General features: G+C 40.6%; 2 protein-coding genes across 5 annotated transcripts; both read left to right on the plus strand.

Moving 5' to 3' along the window:
• Positions 1–15,972: 15,972 nt before the first annotated feature.
• cbx3b (chromobox homolog 3b) lies at positions 15,973–19,978 on the plus strand. 2 transcript variants are annotated; one of them, XM_056381867.1, is made up of 5 exons: positions 15,973–16,166; positions 16,599–16,739; positions 16,862–17,021; positions 17,488–17,645; positions 18,680–19,978. In XM_056381867.1, the coding sequence occupies exons 2-5, from the start codon at positions 16,600–16,602 to the stop codon at positions 18,798–18,800; spliced, it is 579 nt and encodes a 192-aa protein (XP_056237842.1). In that variant the 5' UTR covers positions 15,973–16,166; position 16,599; the 3' UTR covers positions 18,801–19,978. The 2 variants fall into 2 exon arrangements, with proteins under 2 accessions (XP_056237842.1, XP_056237843.1); XM_056381868.1 differs by having other exon boundaries at positions 15,973–16,151.
• Positions 19,979–20,133: 155 nt separating this feature from the next.
• snx10b (sorting nexin 10b) lies at positions 20,134–22,023 on the plus strand. 3 transcript variants are annotated; one of them, XM_056381172.1, is made up of 6 exons: positions 20,134–20,262; positions 20,569–20,655; positions 20,750–20,850; positions 20,972–21,073; positions 21,256–21,471; positions 21,580–22,023. In XM_056381172.1, exons 1-6 carry the CDS (start codon positions 20,230–20,232, stop codon positions 21,692–21,694), a joined length of 654 nt encoding a protein of 217 aa, XP_056237147.1. In that variant the 5' UTR covers positions 20,134–20,229; the 3' UTR covers positions 21,695–22,023. The 3 variants fall into 3 exon arrangements, with proteins under 3 accessions (XP_056237147.1, XP_056237148.1, XP_056237149.1); XM_056381173.1 differs by having other exon boundaries at positions 20,166–20,262; positions 20,572–20,655; XM_056381174.1 differs by having other exon boundaries at positions 20,215–20,253.
• Positions 22,024–23,087: the final 1,064 nt, after the last annotated feature.

Here is a 23,087-nt window from a genome sequence, read left to right on the forward strand (position 1 = left end):
GGACACAAATAAAGTTCAGAGGTGGATTTCTCTGCACTTTGATTCAACAACAACACCTTTGTTCATAATCTCAGTTTGCCAGTCCCTTATTTCATGTGTGACCATGGATGAAGCCACTGAGACAATTTACATGCATTTGGAAATACGATGAATCAAGCTGTACAGGTGGAAAGTCTGTGACAAACAATTCAGCTTACACAGGTCTAGCAGGTTATTTGCAAAAAGGATCACAGTAGCTATTATACAATAACAGATGCCTATTATCTGACCTCAGCATCTGCTCACTGTGGGGTGATTTGGCTGTTTACTTAGTATCACAAATTGAAAAGGATTTTTTTTTCTTGTATTTTTAAGTTGAAGTAGAATGAAAGTGGTGCACAGCTGACATGTTTGTGTCAAACTTGAGTTTTGGGGATATTTCAAGCTTCCTGTGAGTGAAACAGATAAAGTATTTGCACTTCTGATGCCCTGCAGCCCAGTGATTGCACCATCTAGTTGGAATAGCTGAAGAACAGAGTGCAGAGCAAAACAATCTTTTTATTCCTTCTATTAGACAATAAGCATAAAATTGTTATCTAGTACTTTCCAAATCGTCTCATTAAGGAGCTAGAAGAACAAAGCCCATCAGTGAATAAAAGATTACCAGTGAGAAAAACACTCGTGACCTGAAAAATTATGTTAAAGGTTACTCATCCACGAAGCAGAGAGTCCAACAAAACACAGCCCCAGCTTCACAGAGAGCATATTGTAGAGGGAATCTTTACATATTCATACAGTCTCTTTTAAATCCTGTTATTCATCTGTGGAGAGCGTTTGATGTTGATTTTAATAAGGCAGCGAGGTGAGGCAACAGTAGCAGCAGCAGAAGTGTGTAAAACTCAGTGCAGCTCGACGCGCATGCAGCCGCCAGCTGCCGAGCCATTGCCAGAGCCGGGCCTTAATCTATAATTTAACATGGATTGAGTTTATTCTCCTCAGGGTCGTTGATCAGGGGAAAGCCGGATGGAGAGAGGTGGGAGAGCCTTCCAACCTCATTTTTGATACAGGGCCTAGCTCTGCCATAGTCTTTGATCTCTCTCCCTCCCTCTCTTTCTGTTCTGTGCTGTTTTTTTCCCCTGCTTTATCTTTTCACACACAGACACAATATCTTTTACTCCTGTTCAGTCTGACATACTGTACTATATGTACAGTCTGACAAGCAGATGCAGAGCACTAAAAGACTGGGTAATATACATACACCCTGCAGAGACTTCTGTGGTGTTTAATAACCTCTAAGATATTCATACACCTAGTTTGTATCGTGAGTCATTTCTTATGAGACGGAGGCTGAGAATAGAAACCAAATAACCTGCGATAACCTCTGAGAATGAGTTACAGTGACAGTACTAAAGACTGTGTGTGTAAACATAATCACAGTAATGAGATCACTCTTTACTGCTGCTTTGTAGAGGAAATGTCCTATATCCATTTTTAGAAACTAGATTGTGGCAAGCAAAGCCATACAGATGTAATAGTGTGAAGTAGACTATAAATATTAATACATACTCTCAATACTAATGGTAATGTACCAGGGATAGCTTTGTTTGCCTCATGATTATTTAGTTTATTATGTGCATATATTTTTAATGATACACAGAAACTCTATTATGAGTTTGAAAAAAAGATAACACTGGCACTAGCACTGCTTGTATTAATCATGCAAGCAAACGTAAAAGCAGGAATATCCAATGTTAACAAGATTTAGTTTTGCAGGTTATTATTGACCTGGGAAACAGCAAGTTGACAAAACAGTCTGAACCTAAAGGCTCATTTACTGGAACAGCTGTTCTGGTGCTTTCAGTAATATCACATGAATTTCATCAGCAGACAGATTTTGGATGGGTGTCATTAAACTGTAGTCAAAATTACTTTTTTTCTTTTTCTGAGAAATTCAAGGCCTTGGACTTGTTAATGTTGGCCCACGAGCTGAGTTTCAAAGTTAATTTTTGATCTTGGAAAACAAGAGTTGACAAACAACCTCATTTTAACATCCATTTAGTGGCTGTTCCTAAGCTTATCATCTTACATTTGATTTGAGCATTTGGTCACCATGTTAGCAAAATTGTTCCAGCTGTAAGTAAATTACTTGTGTGGCAATACATATGAAAATGATCTGCACAGTATGTGAACAAATGTTTTTGTTTTTTTTCATGCCAGCTGTCACCAGCAGACTCCACGTTATATACATACATACATATATATATATATATATATATATATATATATATATATATTTATTATATATATATATTGGTGGATGAACAGATAATTTCCCATTGGCCTGATGAGGATCCACCATATTTCAAATGGTCCGTTTTTGTCCAATAAAGTATGTACATTGAGAGACTATGGTTTGCAGGTTGTAGTGTCTGAAACAAGCCAGAACCTGTATGAGGCTTTAATCATAGTCCCAGTGACAGGATAATTAACCACTGTACCATCACTGAGACCCAGATGGTGTTTTTAAGAGTCAAGACTGAACAGAAAATGGAGAAAAGAAGTGAAGGACACAGCATCACTATGACGTATAGGGAGTTTTAACCTCATGATTTACTGTGGACGTGGGCAGAGCTGCTCTTCATCTCTGTGTGCTGAGAGAAAGTCACAAGCATCTTAAAAACAAGCCTTTGAACATTTATAGCTCGTCATTATTTCACTCTGTCTCTGACTTCGTGTCACCAGATAAGTTGTCCAGAACAGATGCTCACGGCTGATTATTCTGACACATAAGTCAAGACTTACTGAACTGTTTAACCTCTGAACCAGCCACTGTAGTCAGTCAGCGGCACCTGTGTTGATGAGGGTTATAAGAGATGAAACATGCCTGAAACACTTTTAACAAAGAAGAAAACCTCTCTGTCCTCTGTCTTACTTACTGACTTACTGTAACATTCACTTGTGTGGAACAGGCTTGTGTTGATTCCCCAACTGCCGAGGGCTGTTTTTAAAATCAAGGATTCATGCGGCCTCCGAGTGCAACGGAGAAACACATGGTATTTCAAGGTGCTCTCCCTTAGCAGTCACATGACGAAGCCACAGAACTCAGTGGAGATTGGTGCGTGCACTTCCTTGTCTGGTTGTCTGTCATAATCAAAGCATCCTCAGTGTTATGACATGGAGATGAATAATTGATTCATGCAGGCGGCTCACTGGTTATGTAATAGAAGACCCACTGAAGCCTCAGACAGAGCTGTAGTCTGACACTGTTTTGCAAAGACAGAAATGTTACAACAGCTTTTAGATATTTGTTGTGCGTGTGTTTTAATGAATGGAATTTGCCACCTGTTCAGGATATAATTCTGACTTAATGTATCATAATGATAACATATATCTAATATAATGTACTTCCAATGTGAGCCCACAATGGAAGCAACAGCGCGACATCTCTTAGAGGAAGATTTTTCGCAGACGTGATTGGAAGCGTAATATGATTTTATAATTTTTTTAATTATCTTTTATTCATATTCACAGAAAATAGATATAGTAGATATAAACGTAGATGTAATAAATAAGGTTTTTTTTTTCTATAATGAATTCTATCCCAGGAATACTACTACTATAACACTGAATTGATCAGTTTAATGGCAGAATATTAATCTGCAACAATCTATTGTTTTTTCAAAGCAAAAATGCCAGTGCCTCTTATATTAGCTCCTCATTTGTAAGTAATTGCTGATTTTTCTCTTCTTTTATAACACTGCTAAACCGGTTATTTTTGAAGTTCAACTGTTGGGACATTTGAAAACATTACCTTGGGCTCTGAGAAACTGTGATTGGCATTTTTCACCATTATCTGCTGTTTAATAGTCAAAGCAATTACATAATCAGCACAAAGAAAATAGTTGGCAGAATAAATGGACAGATTAAAATATTTTGTTGCAACCCGATAAATGATCATGTTTGAAGAAAGTTCAATGACTAGTTATTACATTACATTAGGACTCACAATCTGGACACAAAAACATTTTGAACACTAATATACTTGATGCTTGAGTATAGTCAGGAGTGGTATGTGAGAACTTGACAGTGCTGTAAACAGTATTTTCTGAATAGATTTTTCAGGAGTGCTGCTACTTGACATTGTTGTTTTTTCAGTTTTGCCTCCCTCAAGTGGTGAATAAAAGCACTGGCATGACTGAGGAGCAAGTGAAGAGCATCAATCAAAATGCATGTGGAAATCAAATGGGAAAATGAAAATGATGAAACCTTTTATGTAAATAACAGAAGTTCAAAAGGCTGTGTGCTGCTCCCTACAACACTACTGAACTGCAAACTTGACAACAGTTGAATTAGATGACAAAGTGGTAAGAGAGAGAGAGAGAGCGCGCGAGAGAGCGCGCGAGAGAGAGAGAGAGAGAGAGGGCGGAGCATGTGTTCTTGACCAATGCCATGGACATTTCTGAAAAAAAAAAAAAGCAGGGGGAGGTACCTGAGTATCCCCTAGTCCTACTGACAGCTGGGACAGCCCCCTCCCTGATGACAGGCCAGAGCTGGATTCCATCAATGAAAAGCCCTTTGATTGTTGGCAGGAACTCCTCTGGTTTGGCTGAATAGCTGTCAGCTCTGTCAGGGTGATGGACGGGCGGGTGTTTCACCCCTGATAGAAACAAGCCCCCTCCAACCAGCCTCTAACTCTCAGAGAGCAGGACCTCTGCCAGTCAACTTCTAACCTCTCCTCGAACAGATGGAAACAACCACAACTGAGATGGAGGCGTGTAAATGTGATGCAAAGTCAGCCAGTAATTACTAGTTACAGAAGCAAAAAATTGATCCTGCCCGGTTGAGAGTCATATGAAGGAGGATGACGTTATCCTGGACTTTCTTATTTATGTTTTAACTTTCAGAAAGTCTGAGTGTAGACATAGCCCTTGTTTCTAGACGAGTATTAATATCAAATCAAGGTACAGAGATAAACTCTGTATTTCTGAGTTGCTGTTGTCAATTCTCCCACAGGCAATCATTTCATTATTCATCATGCCTAAAAACATGTTCTTATTCAGTGCTTGTGTTTTTTAAGTAAGGATGATGTAGTGTTTAGCTTGAACTAACTTGAACATTAATGCACCATTATCAGTATTTGTTCCATGACCAAACCCACATGAGAGCCAAAGCAGAGCAGCTCAGTCTCCCAGCACTCAGTCATCACTGTTTGCCTCTGAGAAGAAATTAATAAACACTGCAAACATGTACACCGAGCTCAAATCCCAGCTCAGTCAGAGCAGCAGTATTTCTCTTTTCTCCCTCTTCATCCCTTCTCCAATTCACATACACACACAAACACACACACACACACACACACACACACACACACACACACACACACACACACACACACACAGAATACATCAGCTCAACTGTAATTGTTTACACTGACTCCAACTTAGCCCTGAGCTCCACACCATGAATCACTGCTCACCACCATCGCAGCAGGCCTTCACACCGAGGTGGTCCTATACAGCAGAGAGGCAGCGCCGGGTTTGGGTGGGCACCCAGCCAGTTCTGACCTTCCAACATGTGAACTCAAACATGAAATCTCTGCCCACACAAGTCACCTATCATCTTCCCCTCTCTCCAACCAAAATATTACTCTTGAATATTCTGTGCTACTGTAGCTCCATATGTAATAAATTGATTTGTGTTTACGTGAGTAGCTGGAGTCTATACTCATGTGTATCTCAGCAACCTTTAAATGGATTGTCATGACATTCACGGTCTGACCGTGGTGCCCCCGTGACTTCACCATGAAGTTCACATTTTTGGTTTTTCTTAAGATTATATTTTGGCAATTTTATCTTCACCTTACAGTTAAAAGTACAGACACAGACAGGAAACATAGGCAGAGAGAAGGGGGTAATTGGGGGGTGGGGATTATATGCAACAAATGTCCCCAAATCTTAACATTTGTCGATCTCCTGACTTTTCAAACACTTTAGTTTATCTCCAAATACATGCAAAACTGATGACATTCCCATCAGCCTCAGCTGTATTTTACCATCACAATAAACTGAGATGATGATAATGGTAAACATTATACCTGCTTAGCATCAGAATGTTAGCATCGTTACTTTATTAGTGTTCAGATATTTGCATACTCAGCACCACTGTGCCTTGTACGCTGAGCCACGAGCACGTCTGTACACTCTTGTTTTACTTAAGCTGGTCCTGCTACACTAAGAGGAGGTGAGACACCACAAGGCACACATGTTTGAGCTTAAATATTCAGAGAGGCTGTCTGTAGAAGTCATTTTGCCACTTTTGAAAAAGAAAACCTACCTTTGACTAATTTGCGGATAAAATAAAACTTATTTTTCCAGATAAATCTTTTTCACAGCAGACATTGCGGTTTGTCAAAGGAGGAGAAGCACAGGTGTAATTGGTGACATTAAAAACAACTGACTTATATTTAGGTGAGTTAGTTCCAGGGTCCCGGTGTTGTGCACACTGGCTCACTGTCAAGGAATTACTGGGACACTTCATGGAGCCGTAAATCACCTGCTCTTTTCCTACAATGACAAGTCAAAATGTCTGCTGTGAAAAAGGTCCATTGATTCTGAGCACTCTCAGCTGGCTTCTCTATTTCTGAAAAACAGCTCTCGCAGGAGTTCTGTAGTATTTCAAAGCTGAAATTCAGCCATATAAACCTCAAACAAATGGCTTCTTGGGTTTTCCACATGACTTAATGAACACAGAAATCATAATTTGTTGTAAAGCTTGCTTTAAGCTTCCACCATTCAAACGTCATTTTGGACGCCACAGACTACAGATTTCTCTGTGGTTTGAGGATTGTCTCATGTCGGTATTTCATGTTCTTAAAGAATTCATATTCAGCTGTGGCTTGTCCACAAAATGTGTTTTTGCTCTGTCTTTGCAGGCAGCTGTGGCACTTTCATCACTCTGCGTCAAGGTGACCATGAAGCACACTGTCAAGGACCCAGTGTAACACTAGCCTTCATCCTTGAGCTCTTTATAAAATACAAACATGTCCGTTTATTTTGCCTTGTTGGTCCTTCATGCAGATGATTTATGGTTTGTGCTTGTCAGGAGTATTTGATGAAGAGTGCAGGAGACTAGCAATAAAAGTTTTTTGTTCAATCCAAAAATCTAAGAATATGGCAGTGCAGGCTAGATTTTTTTTTAAAGATTTGAATTATTGATTATAATTTTTGTTCATTTAAAAAAAAAAAAAAAAATTTGTAAATAAATTTGTAAAAGTGCCACAGTTATAGGTAGCTCTCTCCTTTGTGAGTTTATAGAAAAAGGGCAGAAGTCAGTAATGGAAGGAGAAGAACACACAGTATAAAGGGATAAAAATTATATTTTGAAATACTCTTAAAATGCAGCCACACATTTCATCAGTAAAACATAAGCCAGAGAAGTCTTTTCCCTCACTTGCACATAAATTTGTCTAAGCCCTTTCACATCATCAACATCGACTCAGCTCCCTGGTGGGACGGAATCTGGAGGTCTGAGAAACTCAAGACCTCATGGCGACACACCACTCAGCCATCACAAGCACTTAAGGTCTTTTAAAAACGCTGCAGCGATGTTTACTATTGGCTCTGTGTGAACAAAAGCTGGAGCCCTGGTGTCTCAGCACTAACAAGGCCCTTCTGAAAGCGGGAGGGGAAATATAAGCCGGCCTGGGCTTTCCACTTCATTTCCTGGCTGGTAAGAGCCTGTTTCCTGTGCATCAGCCTAAACATGGCATTTCACCGGAGGGACTTTGCCACTTGTCCCCATGAGTTTACCCCAACTCCTCCTCCTCCTCCATTTTTGATTCTCAGCTGCAAACAATTTATTTTCAAGACGCAGTGAGTAACAGTTTCCAGATTAGCCCCTGATAGGATTCAAATTGAAAATGACATTTTGGAGGATAGTCAATGTAAATCAGCTTCATGTTTTGTCAGACCCAGGCAGGGATTCAAACCAAGGGAGTGGTTGTGGTTTTTCAGTGCTATATACCAATGTGTGGAAAACAAGCTATGGAAACAAATTTTCACACCCAGCAACTATTTCATAGCGACTATAAAACAGTCCACTTGAGGAAGAGCTGTCTTGCCTACAAACAGTGATGGCTTTGATTTAAATGATCTCAGACTTGCGTGCTGCAAATGTGGGACAAGTTTTATGTTTTATTTTTTTCCCCAGTGAATGCAAAATGATGAAGGGAATAGTTAGACATTTTGGGAGGATTTAGAAGACATATATCATATAGATATCAGCCAGTTAAGGTTGGGGTATGTTGTCTGACCATGTTGGAAGACAAAACTGTTTATAGCTGTTCCAAATGGCCACACTCAAAGGCAAGGTCTGGGAGCCTGTCATGGAGAGGGACGTGATAATTCTTAAACATACAGTGGGGTCCAAAAGACTTTCGCAACTGTATATATAAAGATAACACTTTGGACAGTGTTTACTGGAAGGCACCAGTAGTGCTGTTTAAAGTGCAGTAAATAGCTTAAAGAAAGAAAAAAGAGAGCTTAAATGAGAGGTTCAGACCCTACCAACTAGTTCACCTCTGCAGACCCAGCCAATCGCTGTGATAATTGGATTGTCAATTTTGGAAAGTTACAGACATAATCAGACACTGCCCCCAAAATCCAATGTTGGAAAGATGTGGGGGAAGCAGGCCAGACCTGGTTCCATCTGACAAGCGCTTTAGCCTTTAGCTTAGTTTAGCACAAAGTACGTATGAAAACTCAGAAAAAAGCTATTTACTTATTCACCGTACAAATATGAAAGTGGTATCGATTTCCTTTGCTCTGTGTTTTACTTTCTGTGTAATAAGGATTGTGTTTCCTGTCATATGAGTTAAGATTCAGCCATGTGGCCAGGAATCACTTTTTCTAGCACACAACAACATACAGGCTATTGCAGTTTTCCACCTACGGACCTTTTGTTAATTTTATTTTCAACTGCATCTCATTGAAAACAAATACAAATTCTCAAACCTGACTTCAGTGTCTTAAGCCAAAGCTGGACTTTTCACTGTTTGAATAGTCTATCAGCTGCTGTGACCTGCCTCCATCAATTATCCAGATTTCACCACAGTGTGTTCTGTGCCTTTGTTCAGAGTTTGCAGGGTAATTACTGGCAGGACCTGCTTAAAGCTGTTATTTTCCAGATGGCAAGCAGGCAAGGCTGAAGAGCGAGTTAGTCCCACCATGTGCTCACACTGGACCCTATATAGTGAGCACTTAGCCTTCAGATGGCATGGAGCAGCTATAGGTTTGGCTGAGCTGAAATGGGTCATGGTCAAAGTGCTTTTGGCTGAAGAAGAAAAGCTTCAGACTCCCAGGGCCCAGAAAGCAAACACTCTATATTTGAGGGAAAAACCTTGCATCCAGACCCGTGCAGATCAGACACCGGCTTTGATTGCAGATGGGCCAGTATCCTGCAGCCAGGGGGGTGGGGGTGGGGAGGTTTAATGGGGTTGAATCCTGATTGGATGTGGAGCAGAACTAAAGTTGAAAGCGTACAGATGTGAGAAAGAGAAAGAGTACAAGGTCAACAGACTGGATTCGGTGGTTCGTGGAGCTGCACTTGATAAGAGTAGACAGTCAGCAGCTGCACAGTGACAAGGAGATTTACCAAGGCAAAGGTCTTCGCACCACTCAAGGTTGAGATACTGCTCAGCTGTCTACTTGCTGAAAAGAGCACTAAGAGTCTGGCCATTGTTTATAGCTCTCATATTTTTGTGATAAATACAGTACATGGAGGCGATATTACATATATGTCAATCTGTATCCAGTTCCAGACATGAGTGCATGGTATCAATCTTCTCATTTAACTCTGGATAAGAAAGCAAGTAAGCCCGTTTCACAAAGTGGTGAACCTTTGAGGCAGCTCCGTTGATGACTTCGCATGGTAACTGTGAAGATTCAAATGAAAGCTTTGACTTCACCCCTCCCATCAAATTGAGCCGTGTCAAGGGAGAGTTCCTTGTTTGGGTTCATTGGATGGTGATAGGCAGCTGTGAAAGGGAACACTTAACATCGGGAGAAACTGAGATGGAAGGGGATGTGTGACAAAGGCAGGCCAACAGAAAGCCAACCATCTCCTTTGTAGACAACAGCAGTCATCCATCAAAAGCCTGTAACTGTGAGTGTTTGTCTCAAATTACGTCACAAAAATCATGAATATGATTATCCCCTATTAAAATTTTTTTTTACTTTAGATCAAAGCAACATTCAGCCTTTTCAGGCATTGCGAAAAACAACCTTCTGTTAAGTTGTCTCCCATGAAACTTGATCACAAGTAGGGAATCTTGGGCCTTGGGGTCATGTTAATTGAAAGTTACCTGAGAGTTATCAGAATTGGAGGTATATAAGATTAATTTCATAACATTCAAAGGAATGAATACATTGAAATTTTTTTCTGTAAAAGCTCTAGACAAAACGCTGACTGACACATTCCCCCATGTGCCCCTAAAAGGACTTCATTTAACTTTAATCACGTTTTACTCTGCCCCCGAGTCGACTTGCTCTATCAGCCACAAAACTCTGAAGAACAAAACACCTGCACTGAGAAAAGAAAGGAAAGTCAAGAGAATGGCAAACAGAGGAAGGGGGCAAATAGTGTTTTTGGGTTCAAAGGCGATCTTTATCCCTTCCACTCTTATCCATTCACTCGGTGCCACGTTGGCCCCTGGGGGAATGGGAGTTGCTTGTCATTGGTGCCATTCACCTGTCAATCAGACTGTTACAGGATCCTATGGGCTCCATGTTGCGGAGCGGGAACCCCCAGCCAAGAGACACATGAGATGAAGTCAGCACCTGTTTATGCTGGCAACAAAACCACCTCCACTGTCTGACTATAGTACTGAAGTTTCTGCTTCTTCTTCTTCTTCTTCTTCTTCTTCTTCCTCTTCTTCCTCTTCTTCTGCTTCTTCTTCTTCTTCTTCTTCTTCTTCCTCTTCTTCCTCTTCTTCTTCTTCTTCTTCTTCTTCTTCTTCTTCTTCTTCTTCTTCTTCTTCTGTAGCCCAGCTGATTACTTGAGTTTTTTGCATTTTGTGCTATTTCTACCCCTTTACTTTTCCACAAGCAAATATTGTATTTTTCAATCCACTACATTTATTTCTCATCCAGAGTTAGTTGTTTGTTTGCAGTTTCCGTTTTTAGATAAAAAAAACATATCACCTGCTTGAATTTGAATACGTACTTAGAGAAAGAAATTTTAAACCACCAAACACAATATAAAATGGTTCAAATCAGCTCCACCTAAACCCAGCTGTAAAACATAACTTACACATTGAGGCATCAGTAATAGTAATAATCCAATTTGATTCTTTGATTTCCTTGTACTTTCCTTCCTGTTGCTTTGGTGATTACTGACAATGACAACAATCGCAATGACGTCAACATTTCTGTTTGTTTGTTTGTTTCTTGTTTTGTATTTATTGTTCATTTGATGACTTTGATGCCTATAAACCAAATTGCCTCTTGCACACTTTAAAGATCTTCTGTTCTCTTTTAATTCCACAACAGAAAATCACAACTCAAAGTCAACTCCCAGCCTTTTTCTAGACTATTTAACTATATGACAGGCTTCATCAGTTTGTTCAGTTGTCATAGAGATGGATGTGTTGGCATGTGAGCTCAGTAGCTGTTAATATTCATTCATAGCACTTCCTGTCGGTAAAAGGTTGCGCATGCACGTTCATTACTGACGATGGATATAATTTGACAAAACAATCCCAACTCAAAATCTGTTACTTCAGTGCTCTGGACACAAACATGTATGGTTTGAAAATATAATGAAACAAATACTCCGAAGACACATTCCTACTGTATTCATTCCCAGTAACTCTATCAACACAAAGCATATAACTACTCCCCTCCAGACCTCAATGCCAGAACAAGGTATAGAATAACACGAAGAAAAGTATCTTGGGACACTATAAGTGTTCTGAAACAGGAGACAGATTTCCGCGAGCAAATCCAGGTGGTCTGCTGTCCTGTGTCCTCTGTTACTCATGAAAAGTCACTTTTCTCTCTGCCACTGCTGCGTACACACAGAAGACATAAACTGCCCTGGAGCCTGTCACACCAGAGCCAGCTTGATTCAGTATGTGACTCTGAATATGATCTGAAGACGGTGTGAGGAGCCGATGAAGGTGATGAGGGCTCCTGCAGGGGCTTTGTGACAGTAAAGCATCTTGGCTCTCATATACTGCTGCCCTTACTGTGCTGTTGTGTGTATGGCTGCATTACATGTGGGGATGATCCCTGAGAAAATATGCAGTCAGTCAATCAATCAATCAATCCGTCGGTAATGAGGTCATGTAAATCACTTTCCCACCAGACCAGCCATCAATATTACACTGAACACTGCTCCCTATACAACCAGATTAACGCTCGCTAAGAATAACAGGACCAACGTGAATGTCCTCGCCCTGGCCGTAACCCGAGAGCCTCGGGGTGGTACTGAGGGAACGCCAGGGGCCCTCCATGTGAAAAGGGGTCCAGTCAGGCTTGGCCTGAGCCACACAGACCACTACTCTCTCCTCACAGCAGGATCCAGCCATCTGGACTCATTTCTGCTCTGACAGGGTGGCTCTCAAGGCCCATCTGTATGAGGGCTACACTCACAGTGGGCCCCAGGAATGTGCCTGTCTGGAAGGGAACTGAGCAGATTTAAGGGATGACGGCACAACACGATATATCTTTTCACCCTGCGCTCTGGAGCATGTCATTTCATCAACATCTGTATTTCATTTTTAGTGCCCTGGTCAATCTTGGGTTCAGTCAGTTTGGTTTTAGGCACAAAAAAGGCTTCAAATCACTTCATTATTGCCTGTTGTCGAGTCATTTATGCTACAACTACATGCAAGACATAAAAAAACACCTCAAATATTCTTTTAATTCCCTTAAAATCAATCTAATAATAATAATAAAAATAATAATAATAATTATTATTATTGTTTTCTGTTCTGTAATAGTTTTCATAACATAACTAATAATATAGATCTTCTTGCTGAGTTATTTGTGTGTTGATTAAGAGCCACAATATATAGCTTCAGTGTCCCAGGTTTAATTTCAGCTGACAATCTTTGTTGCGTGTCATACCTCTCTCTCTCTCACCATGTATATTTTCACTGTCAGTTTATCCAATAAAGATGAAAAAACAAAATCACCTTAAAAAAATTGTGAATGTAGAAATTATAGAAATTATTGGCTGATCTTTGCCATGCTGTGTTCCCAAGCTGAAATAACCTGCTTCCTTAGGTTTTGGTTAATAGAACCCAAAATGATGCATAATGTAGCAAAGCAATAAATCCAGACAGGACCTAACTGCATTACTGCCATTCCCGCACCTACAATGACAGCTCAACCCTATTAGTTGTTCAGTTACTATGGCAACTAGTACTAAAACCCCAAAAGAGCTGAAGGGAAGAGGTTAAAGGGCAACAGCAGGTCATACGGCAAATAACCAGCACATGACTTGTCTCTGTGTCTGGGTTTACACATACCCAGGCCCATAAAGATGTAATATAAAGTAGATGTTTCTTTTTTTGAAAAATATGGTACCACTTTCTGAAGAGACTCTTTATACACAGTTTATAAGGTGTAACTAACAGCTATATTGATCCATGCTAATGTTAATACATGATATCTTTCTATCTCTATCTATCTCCTTATCTATATATATGTATATATACATATACAAATATATATATATATATATATATATATAACAAAGACAACCAGTAAACCCTTTATAAAGGAAGCCTTATTTCCAAAACTGTCTGGACTTGGCTGAAATGTTATATAAATATTAGCTGTAGAATGCAACTGAAATGAATGTGAGTAAACTAATGGTTGTCAGAAGAGAAGAGGTGAAAGCATCTCTAATGACTTATAAGTTGGTGTAGAAAGAGATGCCCATTTGAAGCAAGAGCTGCTGTGAGCAAAGAAAGAAAACGGTGTTTAGTTGTTGAGAACATCTTCAACGCAGTGTTAATAATTAATCACAGATGAAAACAGCAGCTTGGCTTTATCAATAGAGAACCTGCAGTTCCTGAGGATCATACAATTGTCTACCTATACCTGAACCTTCCACTGCACATGGGAGGTAAATGGAGCATATGTAGCAGGTCCAAATGACCAAACATTGATTTGCAACCTGCATAGGACCTGTGTCCTGTCCCTACTGATCCTGATACTGTGATCAATGAGCTTCTTTTCTGAGGACGATACACCCCACATTCATCTTCTGTGCAGGCGTCTCACTGAAGCCTTTCCACTATAACCACTTTTAATCACATCCCCAGGGCCTCCCCAGTGTTTTCTTGTTGAAAATGAAACTGAGGTATTAATTCTCAGGACTGTGAAAGATCACCATATGCTGCAGTTACTGTAGGCATCCCTGCGTCTGTGTTACATTCTTATAATGTTGCTGTGCCGCTCCATAAGTACATTTCATGAACAAATGTGCTCAGTGTTACATAATCCTGCCTCGAGGATGAAATGGTATCAGAGACAACAGTGCATCAGAGGCAGTTCCAATGTGAATCCACCTTCTGGTAAAAGCTTTTGTTCTGCTGCCTTTTGCTACGAGCTTTCCAGCATAAATCCATTCTCAGTAGTTAACTGGGGAGCAGGAGCACTGAGCTTTTGGCCTGCTGAACCTGTCAGTGCAGTACAAGCAAGCAGCGTCTCCCAGTGGTGTGTTACCAAACAGTGTGGAATAACTGATGGAAAAAAAAAGGTAAACTTGGTCAAGTGGGAAGGCCTATCAGTGGTGCTTTTTTGGCCAATCAGCAGCTTTGGGGTTTTTCATTGGCTAAAAGGGAGCTGTCAATCAAATCCTCCAGGGGCTGTTTTTCTTCGATCTCCTCAGTGTGGTTTAGGAGGTTGTGGAGAAAAGATCCTCTCCGTGAAAACCATGTTCTAGTGGGAGTATTGAGAAAATACTCCCACTTACCAGTAAAAAATATTGGCTTGAGTAAAAATATTGGCAGCAACTTGTAATAAGTATTAGAAGCAAAGGTTTTCAGTAATTTTATGCAGAATTGCAACATTCTGCATAAAATTACTTTCATCATGTCTGTATATTTTTGGCATTTTTGCAAGTTGCATTTTAATGTTGTCGTAGTGGAGATGACTTTAACGACTTTTATACAGTTGGATAGATCCTATAGCCATATATCGTATTTTATGATGATCATGTGTTTCATATGTGAAATCCTTAGCTGGTAAATTGTAACTATAGACACAAAATAAATCTAGTCAAGTAAAAAAATAACAGAGTAATATGTAGTTGAATAACAGTATAAAATAGCATAAAATGGAAATTCTCAAGTAAAGTACAAGTACCTTAAAATCATACTTTAAATATAATATAATATAATATAATATAATATAATATAATATATCATATGATATAATATAATATATCATATGATATAATATAATATATAACATAATATATAATATATAATATAATAATATAGATGGCGAAGCTCATTCACCTAATGCGATCATAAGGCGATCATATCGATGATATTTTTAAATTTAGATTTCTGATTATTTTTAATTTTAGTTTTAGTTTGTTTGTTTGTTTGTTTACTTTTTTGGATGTACATGAATCTGTTTACACTCTGATGAGCTTTATGTTTTTTGTTTTTTTCTAGTAGCAGCTTCCAAATGAATATCTGCCTCCATGTTTGCTTCCACTGACGACAATCCAAAAGATCAAAGCATCAAAAATCTAGAGCAGTCTTTAATGTCAGTGAGATATGACAAGTGCACGCAGTCCCCTGCCATACCCAGCTGACGCCCATGGGTGGCACGGCTGTTCCAGACCACTGGAACGAGGACGGACGAGCGGATTCTTCTCCGATTGGTCGGCGGCGTGCGCGTCCCCGTCGTCTCCTCCCGGTTTTCCTGGCATGACCTTTTCCCTTGGCAACCACTTCCTCCGAGCATCCACGGCCATCTTTAATTTGAAATCATTCATGAAAAAGTTGTTTGGCTCATGTAAACACGCCGAACGACACATTTGCGCACAAAGCGGCATCGACGGCGCCGTGTGCATGTAGTTTCCAGCGACAGGCTCCACACAGAGCAGAGCAGAGCAGAGCAGAGCAGCAGGCTGTCCGCCGAGATTAAGTAAACACCGAAAGCGTACGTGCATATTGTTCATCACAGCGTCTTGTGCATCACACAGGCGCGTTTCCACTCATGTTTACAAGCTGCTGTCTGCTCAATGTACTTTTAACTAAACAGTCTGAGTAAACAGCCCAAGTGTGTGGATACTAACGTGTTGCGTTTTACTGAAGGAGTAGTCTGTTGTGTGCGTGCTCTGGAAACAAACAGCAGGTGGAGCGCTATAATAAGCGTATGGATCATTGTCTGAAGGGCACAGCAGAGTACTCACCACTGCCATGTTCTGCAAATATGCCGGCAACAGGGACATGAAAGTGATTATTTCAGACGCCAGTGTGGACTTTTAACAAAAAATAGACACTTTCTGTTGTGCTTTTAATTTGCCTGTGAATGTCCTGACGGTAACACGAGCCGGTTGTCATTCATTTCCTGCTTTCTGTTTCATGGCAGGATGAGAAAGAAGCAGACTGCCAAACAGCGGAAGACCGAGGAGACCACAGTTGTCCAGGAGTTTGTGGTTGAAAAAATAATCCGCCGCAGGATCTCTAATGGAAGAGTGGAGTACTTTCTGAAGTGGAAAGGCTTCACCGAGTGAGTGGTGTTGCAGAATCATATATATATATACATATAAATGCGTGCTTACAGTGCATATAATTTATTGTTCCTGCACGATGAATAAAGTGTACTCTCTCCTCCTTCTGACATGTTTACAGTGCAGAAAACACATGGGAACCCGAGGACAATCTGGACTGTCCTGAACTCATTGAAGAGTTCCTGAGAAACACCCATCTTCTATCAGAAGAGAATGAGGAAGAGCAAACTGAACAAGAGTTTGTTCCCAAAGAAGAAATGACAGAGCAAGAGACGGAAATTGTGAGTATGTGAGAAATGCAGTGCTGGAGTGTCTGTAAATGTAGTTGTTTCCATGTTATTTACAGAACGTCTGCACCTGAATCTGCAAAAAGGAAAAAAAACAACAGCAACATATTATTAGATCACACTTCATGTAGTGTATTGCATTAGGTTGATAGTTAGACTCAGAAAATTCAGGAAACTTTTTCTCTTACAGTAAAAGCTGAATTAGAGTAAAAGCATTTGACCATGTTGGCAGAATGTATTCCTACTTTTTTGACATTTTTAATGGTGAATATGAAACCAAAGGGCATGTGAATGTAGTTAGTTTTGCTATACCCCTGAAAGTGAAAGCAGTTAAGTTTCCCCTTTTCACAGTGGTGATGATGTACAGTTAAAGAAAATGCCACACATAGACTGTCTTGTCTTCTAACTGCTGTCTGCTGTACCTTTGTCCTTGTCATTTGCTCTGCGGTCCTCTATGCAGTCTCAGCGGCAGACTCACACTTTGCAGAGCGACAGCAACGTCCTCGAGCCAAATGACAAGCAGTCAGATGCACCCACTAACCTCAGCACTTACCTCGAGCCTGAATGCATCATCGGCTCCACAGACAGACAGGGAGAGCTCATGTTCCTCGTCAAATGGTAACTCCACTGCTTCCCTTTTTCTGTCCTTGAATGAATGCCAGTGGTTGGGTAAATGTTTGCCTGACGGTAAAAGCCACACTTGTTTTACAATCCACATGTTCAAACTATAGCAGAGATGATGAAGCATCAGATTTATGAGGGTGTTACGTGTTGTTGTTGTTGGTATAAAATTGAATATATCATTTACTGAGGAGGCTAAGTTAAGACAACATTGGTGTTGACAACCTGACAAAACATTTCCTGGATTAGTAACAGGTTATGGAGTAAATGTGCTAAAGGATATTATCACACTAAAACACATTCAAAAACAGGTCTGTGTCATAACATTATCTTTAGTGGAAGTCTGAAAAAAAAAAAAAAAAGAAAAAAAACTTGCGACACAACTTGGGCAATCTCGACCTGGATTTGGAAACTACAAAATTGAACAGACATTGCATCTGCATTACAAAGATGCGGGCATTTAGCATGCATGGAGGGTCTAAGGCCGTGTTCAGACAGACAACAGCACTGTTGAAACAGCTTATCAATGTCTGTAATGTGCGTAGCAGTATTTCTGCTGTTCACCTGGTGCTCATTGTAAAGAAAGATACGATTGCATTTTAATAACTTTTCTGCATCGTAAACTCCTCCCATTATACTATAAACCAGTGTTTTGCTGTCTGACAAGCCTTCTAACCTGTGGATCTGTTACTCAACTGGTACCTAAAGCAACATGCCCCCACCAACACATGGCTGTTCTTAGTCTGAATGCCCACTATTAAAAAGATGCATTATGGGAAGTCTAAGATCTAGTGCTTGGGAGCTTGATCCATACAAGGGGCTAAAAGCCAATAGAAACTGTCCTCAGCTGCTATTGTGAATCCTCGGACTGGATGGAAATGGAGTACTAAATAGCTGAATTACCCCTTTACTTCAAAATAACTGTGATGATTAAACTGGCAGGAGTGTGGGTTGCCGCCGAAGCATCCTACATACATTAAAAGTTGCGGCAGCCTTTTAATGTTTTCCTTCTGCTCTTTGTTTCCCCACAGGAAGAACTCTGATGACGTGGCCCTACTGCCTGCCCGTGAAGCGAGCGCCAGGTGTCCCCAGGTGGTCATCGACTTCTACGAGCAGAAGCTGACCTGGCACTGTGGAGACGAGGAGCAGTGAAGTGTGTGTGTGTGTGTGTGTGTGTGTGTGTGTGTGTGTGTGTGTGCGCGTGTGCGCGTGTGCGCGTGTGCGCGTGTGCGTGTGTGCGTGTATGTATGTACGGAGAAAAACTGGTAAACAGCTGCGCTCTCACCTGAAGCTTAGTTTAACCTCCATCGAGTTTCCTCCTTCAGCTGACATTAGAGGCACACTGTGAAATTACATCCCGCTGCAGGTGGAGCTTCAGACTCTGGCAGGTGCAAGAACCTCAGTGGAGATGGATTTTAAGGGCTCTCAGTCCCGTGGTGCTCAATAAAGGTCACTGTGCCTTTGCGGAGACTGCGATGGAAATTAAAACTAACCTTTATGTGGCGCAGCTGATTTGAGGTCAGACTAACCTGTAGCAGCTTTGGTTTTGTGTCATGTAGCTGACACAATCACTGTGGACATGTTTTGTTTCGAAAAATGTGTTGGTATATAGTAGTTGGTTATATATAGTCCTGTTTAGCCACAAGGATCTTCCACTGGGGGAGGTCTTTGGTTGTTTAGTGTGTGCTTTATATCTTGTATAGCGACACTGTGTAGGACAGACTGCTGTCCAATCTGTACCTCCAGTCCATCTAGTTTTCAGTTAGAGCTGAAGATTGTAAACATATTGTTTGAACATTTGTTGTTTGAATCTGTGTTGTGTGGGTTGTTTCTCTGTGTGACCCTTGCAGTTGATGTAAAGTATTTTAAAATGTTGCCCACCATAAATTTCCCCAATCAGCTGCTATTTACCAAATATTTTCATCTGTATTGAATTATAACAATTTTTTAAAATAATTATTTGTTGCTTTTAAACAAAGTGAAGTCCTGGCAGAATTACTCAATAGATCATAATGTATTAAGTAAATCTATAAGATTTACACACATTGGAAAAATAATGTTTGTGCATCTAACAATGGCTAAATGTAGCACTTTAAATATGAGACTGTCCATTATGGAGGGCATTGTCTTCCAATAATTATACAGGCTTATGTACATGATATCTGTATCCTGATGGCACTGTCCTGACTCAACATATCTCCCATGACCGTTATGGGACACTCAGCTGAACCGTCAACCTCCTTAAACACACCTGCTACTGAACTACTGTAACTGTTGACCATGGATCTGTGAAGTCTCTGTGAATAAAGGAAACCTTTTGTGATACTTGACTATTGATTCCTTTATTTTTATTTTTTTCACATGTTAAATCATGAGGTGGGAACATCACTGAAAGAAATGATCAGTTCCAGGTTGCTGATTTCAAAGTGGGGAGGAGCTAATCTCAGTCTTGTGACTTTATTTTGAAACCTTTGCTCCTGGACAACAAAACTGGAAATAAAAAGCACTGGCTCAATGCTAAGTGCAGCACTACCTGGCTGACTTTACGCTATTGAGATTCAAACTTAAGGAAATTTACATTATGAGAAAAGAAATTGACAACTCTGTGAGTCAGGTAGGTTCTGCAGTTATGCTGTATATCTGATATTTAAAAAAAAAAAAAAAATGTATATGTCATAAAAAGTAGATATGTTAAAAGCCACATGTTGCACTCAGAAGCTTTAAATTCTGATAACTGCTTAAATAACAATCAACTTCTGTTTTAATCCTGAGCAATGCAGGATATTTGGTGGGATTTTCCTATTCTAGTTCATTTTGTGTTGGTCATAGAACTTCCTCTATCTACCAATAAAAACTTCCCCTTTGTCATAATAGTGCATTCAGTTCAGTGTTTCAGTCTTTCCTGCCTTCCTCCATGCAGCAGGTCATCAGTGTCTGGGTGCGGGACCCGCGGATACAAAAGAATGACTTTTGGCATGCCTACATAGACTATGAGATTTGTTTACATGTAAGTAAAATGATAAACAGAAGTTGTCTTAATCTCTACAGTCAAATAGTGGATCTGACTGTAATATGAGTGTCACACTTGTGTACTGTTTCAGACTGACAGCGTGTGCTTCAACAAGAAGATCTCAAGTGTGAGAAGGAGGTACAGTGAGTTCGTATGGCTCAGACAAAAACTACAAGCAAATTCAATGCTGATGTAAGTATTCTAAAAATTACTCTGAGAGAAAATAATAGAACACATCTACTTTAAACTCTCACGGTAAAGTTAATCTGCTCAACGGTTCCTGTCATTTTAATAGTATTTGTGTCTTTTGCAGGGTACAGCTACCAGAGCTGCCCCCCAAAAATCCCTTCTTCAGCCTGAACAATGCGCAACAGATCACTGAGCGGATGAAAGGGCTCCAGAAGTTTTTGGAACAGTAAGAGTGACCTCACGGATCAATACACTTGTGAACTTTGATATACTACAAGAGAAACATAAAAAAACTGGTGAATCAGTTTCCATAAACACCAGGTCACGTGACTGCTGTATTCACATCAGGAACCAATATAGTTTACTGCTTACACTAACTTTAATTTGTTTATTGTGCCAATTCTCCAGGATCCTCCAGAGCCCTCTGCTGCTGTCCGACAGCTGCTTGCACCTTTTCTTGCAATCAGAGCTCAGCGTGTCCAAGATAGAGGCCTGCGCTGCTGGAAGGACTCACTACTCTGTGGTCCAGGCGGTCCAGCGCTGCGGCCTGAGAAGATTTAACTCTGAAGAAGATCTGCAGAAGGACCTCAGCATGTGCTGCACCTGTGACTTTGATACACACAGGTACTGTAATGTCACGCTTTGAAGTCTCCCTTCACTCCTTCTGCCTCATTGCCTAAACTTTAACACTGAATTTACTTCCCATACCCTATTTTCTCTTTGCTGTTCCAGCTCAGAACCTCAGATTAAAGATTTGGCAATAAACAAAGCAGAGAGTACAGCTTCGCTTGATCTCATAGGAACCAGCCAGGAGGAAACCCTCAGCTGCTCATCTGGTTCTACATGAGAACATCGTCATATTTTTTGTCTATGCACTTACATCCTGAACAACCTTTTGTACAGGAGGTGTGAAGAGGAAAGTTGCCTGTTACCCCCCAATACTGCACATTTGCTCCTAATTATTATCATTATCATTTAGCCATTTCAGTTTGAAACATGTACACTAAATTATTAGAAAAATGTACCAGTCCATAAAGTGTTGTTTACCAGTATGTTCTGTCTGCACAGCTATAAAGTGGTAGCAACAATTTGCCTGAAGATGGCAGTGTTGTTACATCCATCAGTTTGTATCTGCTGTAACTGTCTATATTTACTTGATAAACACACTCAACCAAGCATTGTGAATTTTGGTCATTTATAACGTGAAGTTGGACAGATATGTGCAGATAACAATGTGATATCTTAAGCAGTGACAGCGTAATGTCTCTCTGTGGCTGAAAGTCCCCTCTTAATAAAGTGTGAGGTGTGGCGAGCTTGTCATCCGGTGGCCACTGCAGTGCTTAGCAGTATGACGTGTAATAGGGTCTCTGCAGAGTTTCCAGACAGCCCCCTTGTCAGGTGTGTGGTTGGAAGGGAGTCCTTTGGGATGCCAATGCACTCGCTCCTGTCTGAGAGGGCTACCAGGTAGACGGGCTACATTGCTCCCTGTTGAGCAAAATGCCAGCTGCACTGACAAGCCACCTTTTCTATCTGTCACTTTGGCTTTTGTACGAGCCTTTTCACCACAGTCGCATATTTCTCTGAGGGTGTGCATGTGTGTGTGTGTGTGTGTGTGTGTGTGTGTGTTTGCTTTGTGAACACACACACGTGCTCCCTCAGTGAGCAGCAAGAGGTAATGACCACAAAACAGAGCGATGGCAAAGTCACATATCTGCACAGCTAATTAGATTAGCTTTGTCTCTCTGCAGCCGTCGTGATATTCATTATAAATTCAGAACAGGAACAGACAAAAGGCTTCTGTTATTTGGAGGGGGTGGGGTGGGGGGATGATGTCACCTTAGACCTGCTCTGCTCTAAGCAGCAGAACAATTTGGACAGTAGGAAAGCCCACAAACTCAAACTGGAGGGGTGGGGGGTGGGGTGGGGGAACATCTTTCCTGAGGATGTGTGGGTGTATAGGCTGTGTGAGCTCATGTGCATCCTCATATGTTAATGCAGTAAATGCATATGTCTTCTTTGTCAGCGCTTAACAATGTGGGGCAGCATTACCCTGCACCTTCACATGTACTGAGGCTGTCAGTGCTGCAGATGTTTGCTTTGGGTGGATGTTCAGAAGGGTTTATACCTCGAATACATTCAGAAAATACACCAGAGGTGTTGAAATGAAGGCTACTTTTACACAAATGTGTGCACAAGGAAACTCTGTTCTAACAATTTCTCCTCCTTCATAAAACATTCTC

This window comes from Seriola aureovittata, chromosome 7, assembly GCF_021018895.1.
Source record: "Seriola aureovittata isolate HTS-2021-v1 ecotype China chromosome 7, ASM2101889v1, whole genome shotgun sequence".
NCBI classification, from domain to species: domain Eukaryota; kingdom Metazoa; phylum Chordata; class Actinopteri; order Carangiformes; family Carangidae; genus Seriola; species Seriola aureovittata.

What these genes read in the sequence shown, in the direction of transcription:
- cbx3b (XM_056381867.1), top strand. Translation starts at nt 16,600, where the DNA reads ATGAGAAAGAAGCAGACTGCCAAACAGCGGAAGACCGAGGAGACCACA. An exon ending in AAGTGGAAAGGCTTCACCGA is followed by an intron (nt 16,740 to 16,861) that starts GTGAGTGGTGTT and finishes ACATGTTTACAG; the next exon opens with TGCAGAAAACACATGGGAAC. An exon ending in CTCATGTTCCTCGTCAAATG is followed by an intron (nt 17,646 to 18,679) that starts GTAACTCCACTG and finishes GTTTCCCCACAG; the next exon opens with GAAGAACTCTGATGACGTGG.
- snx10b (XM_056381172.1), top strand. Translation starts at nt 20,230, where the DNA reads ATGAGAAAAGAAATTGACAACTCTGTGAGTCAG. An exon ending in TTGACAACTCTGTGAGTCAG is followed by an intron (nt 20,263 to 20,568) that starts GTAGGTTCTGCA and finishes TCCTCCATGCAG; the next exon opens with CAGGTCATCAGTGTCTGGGT. An exon ending in ACTATGAGATTTGTTTACAT is followed by an intron (nt 20,656 to 20,749) that starts GTAAGTAAAATG and finishes GTACTGTTTCAG; the next exon opens with ACTGACAGCGTGTGCTTCAA.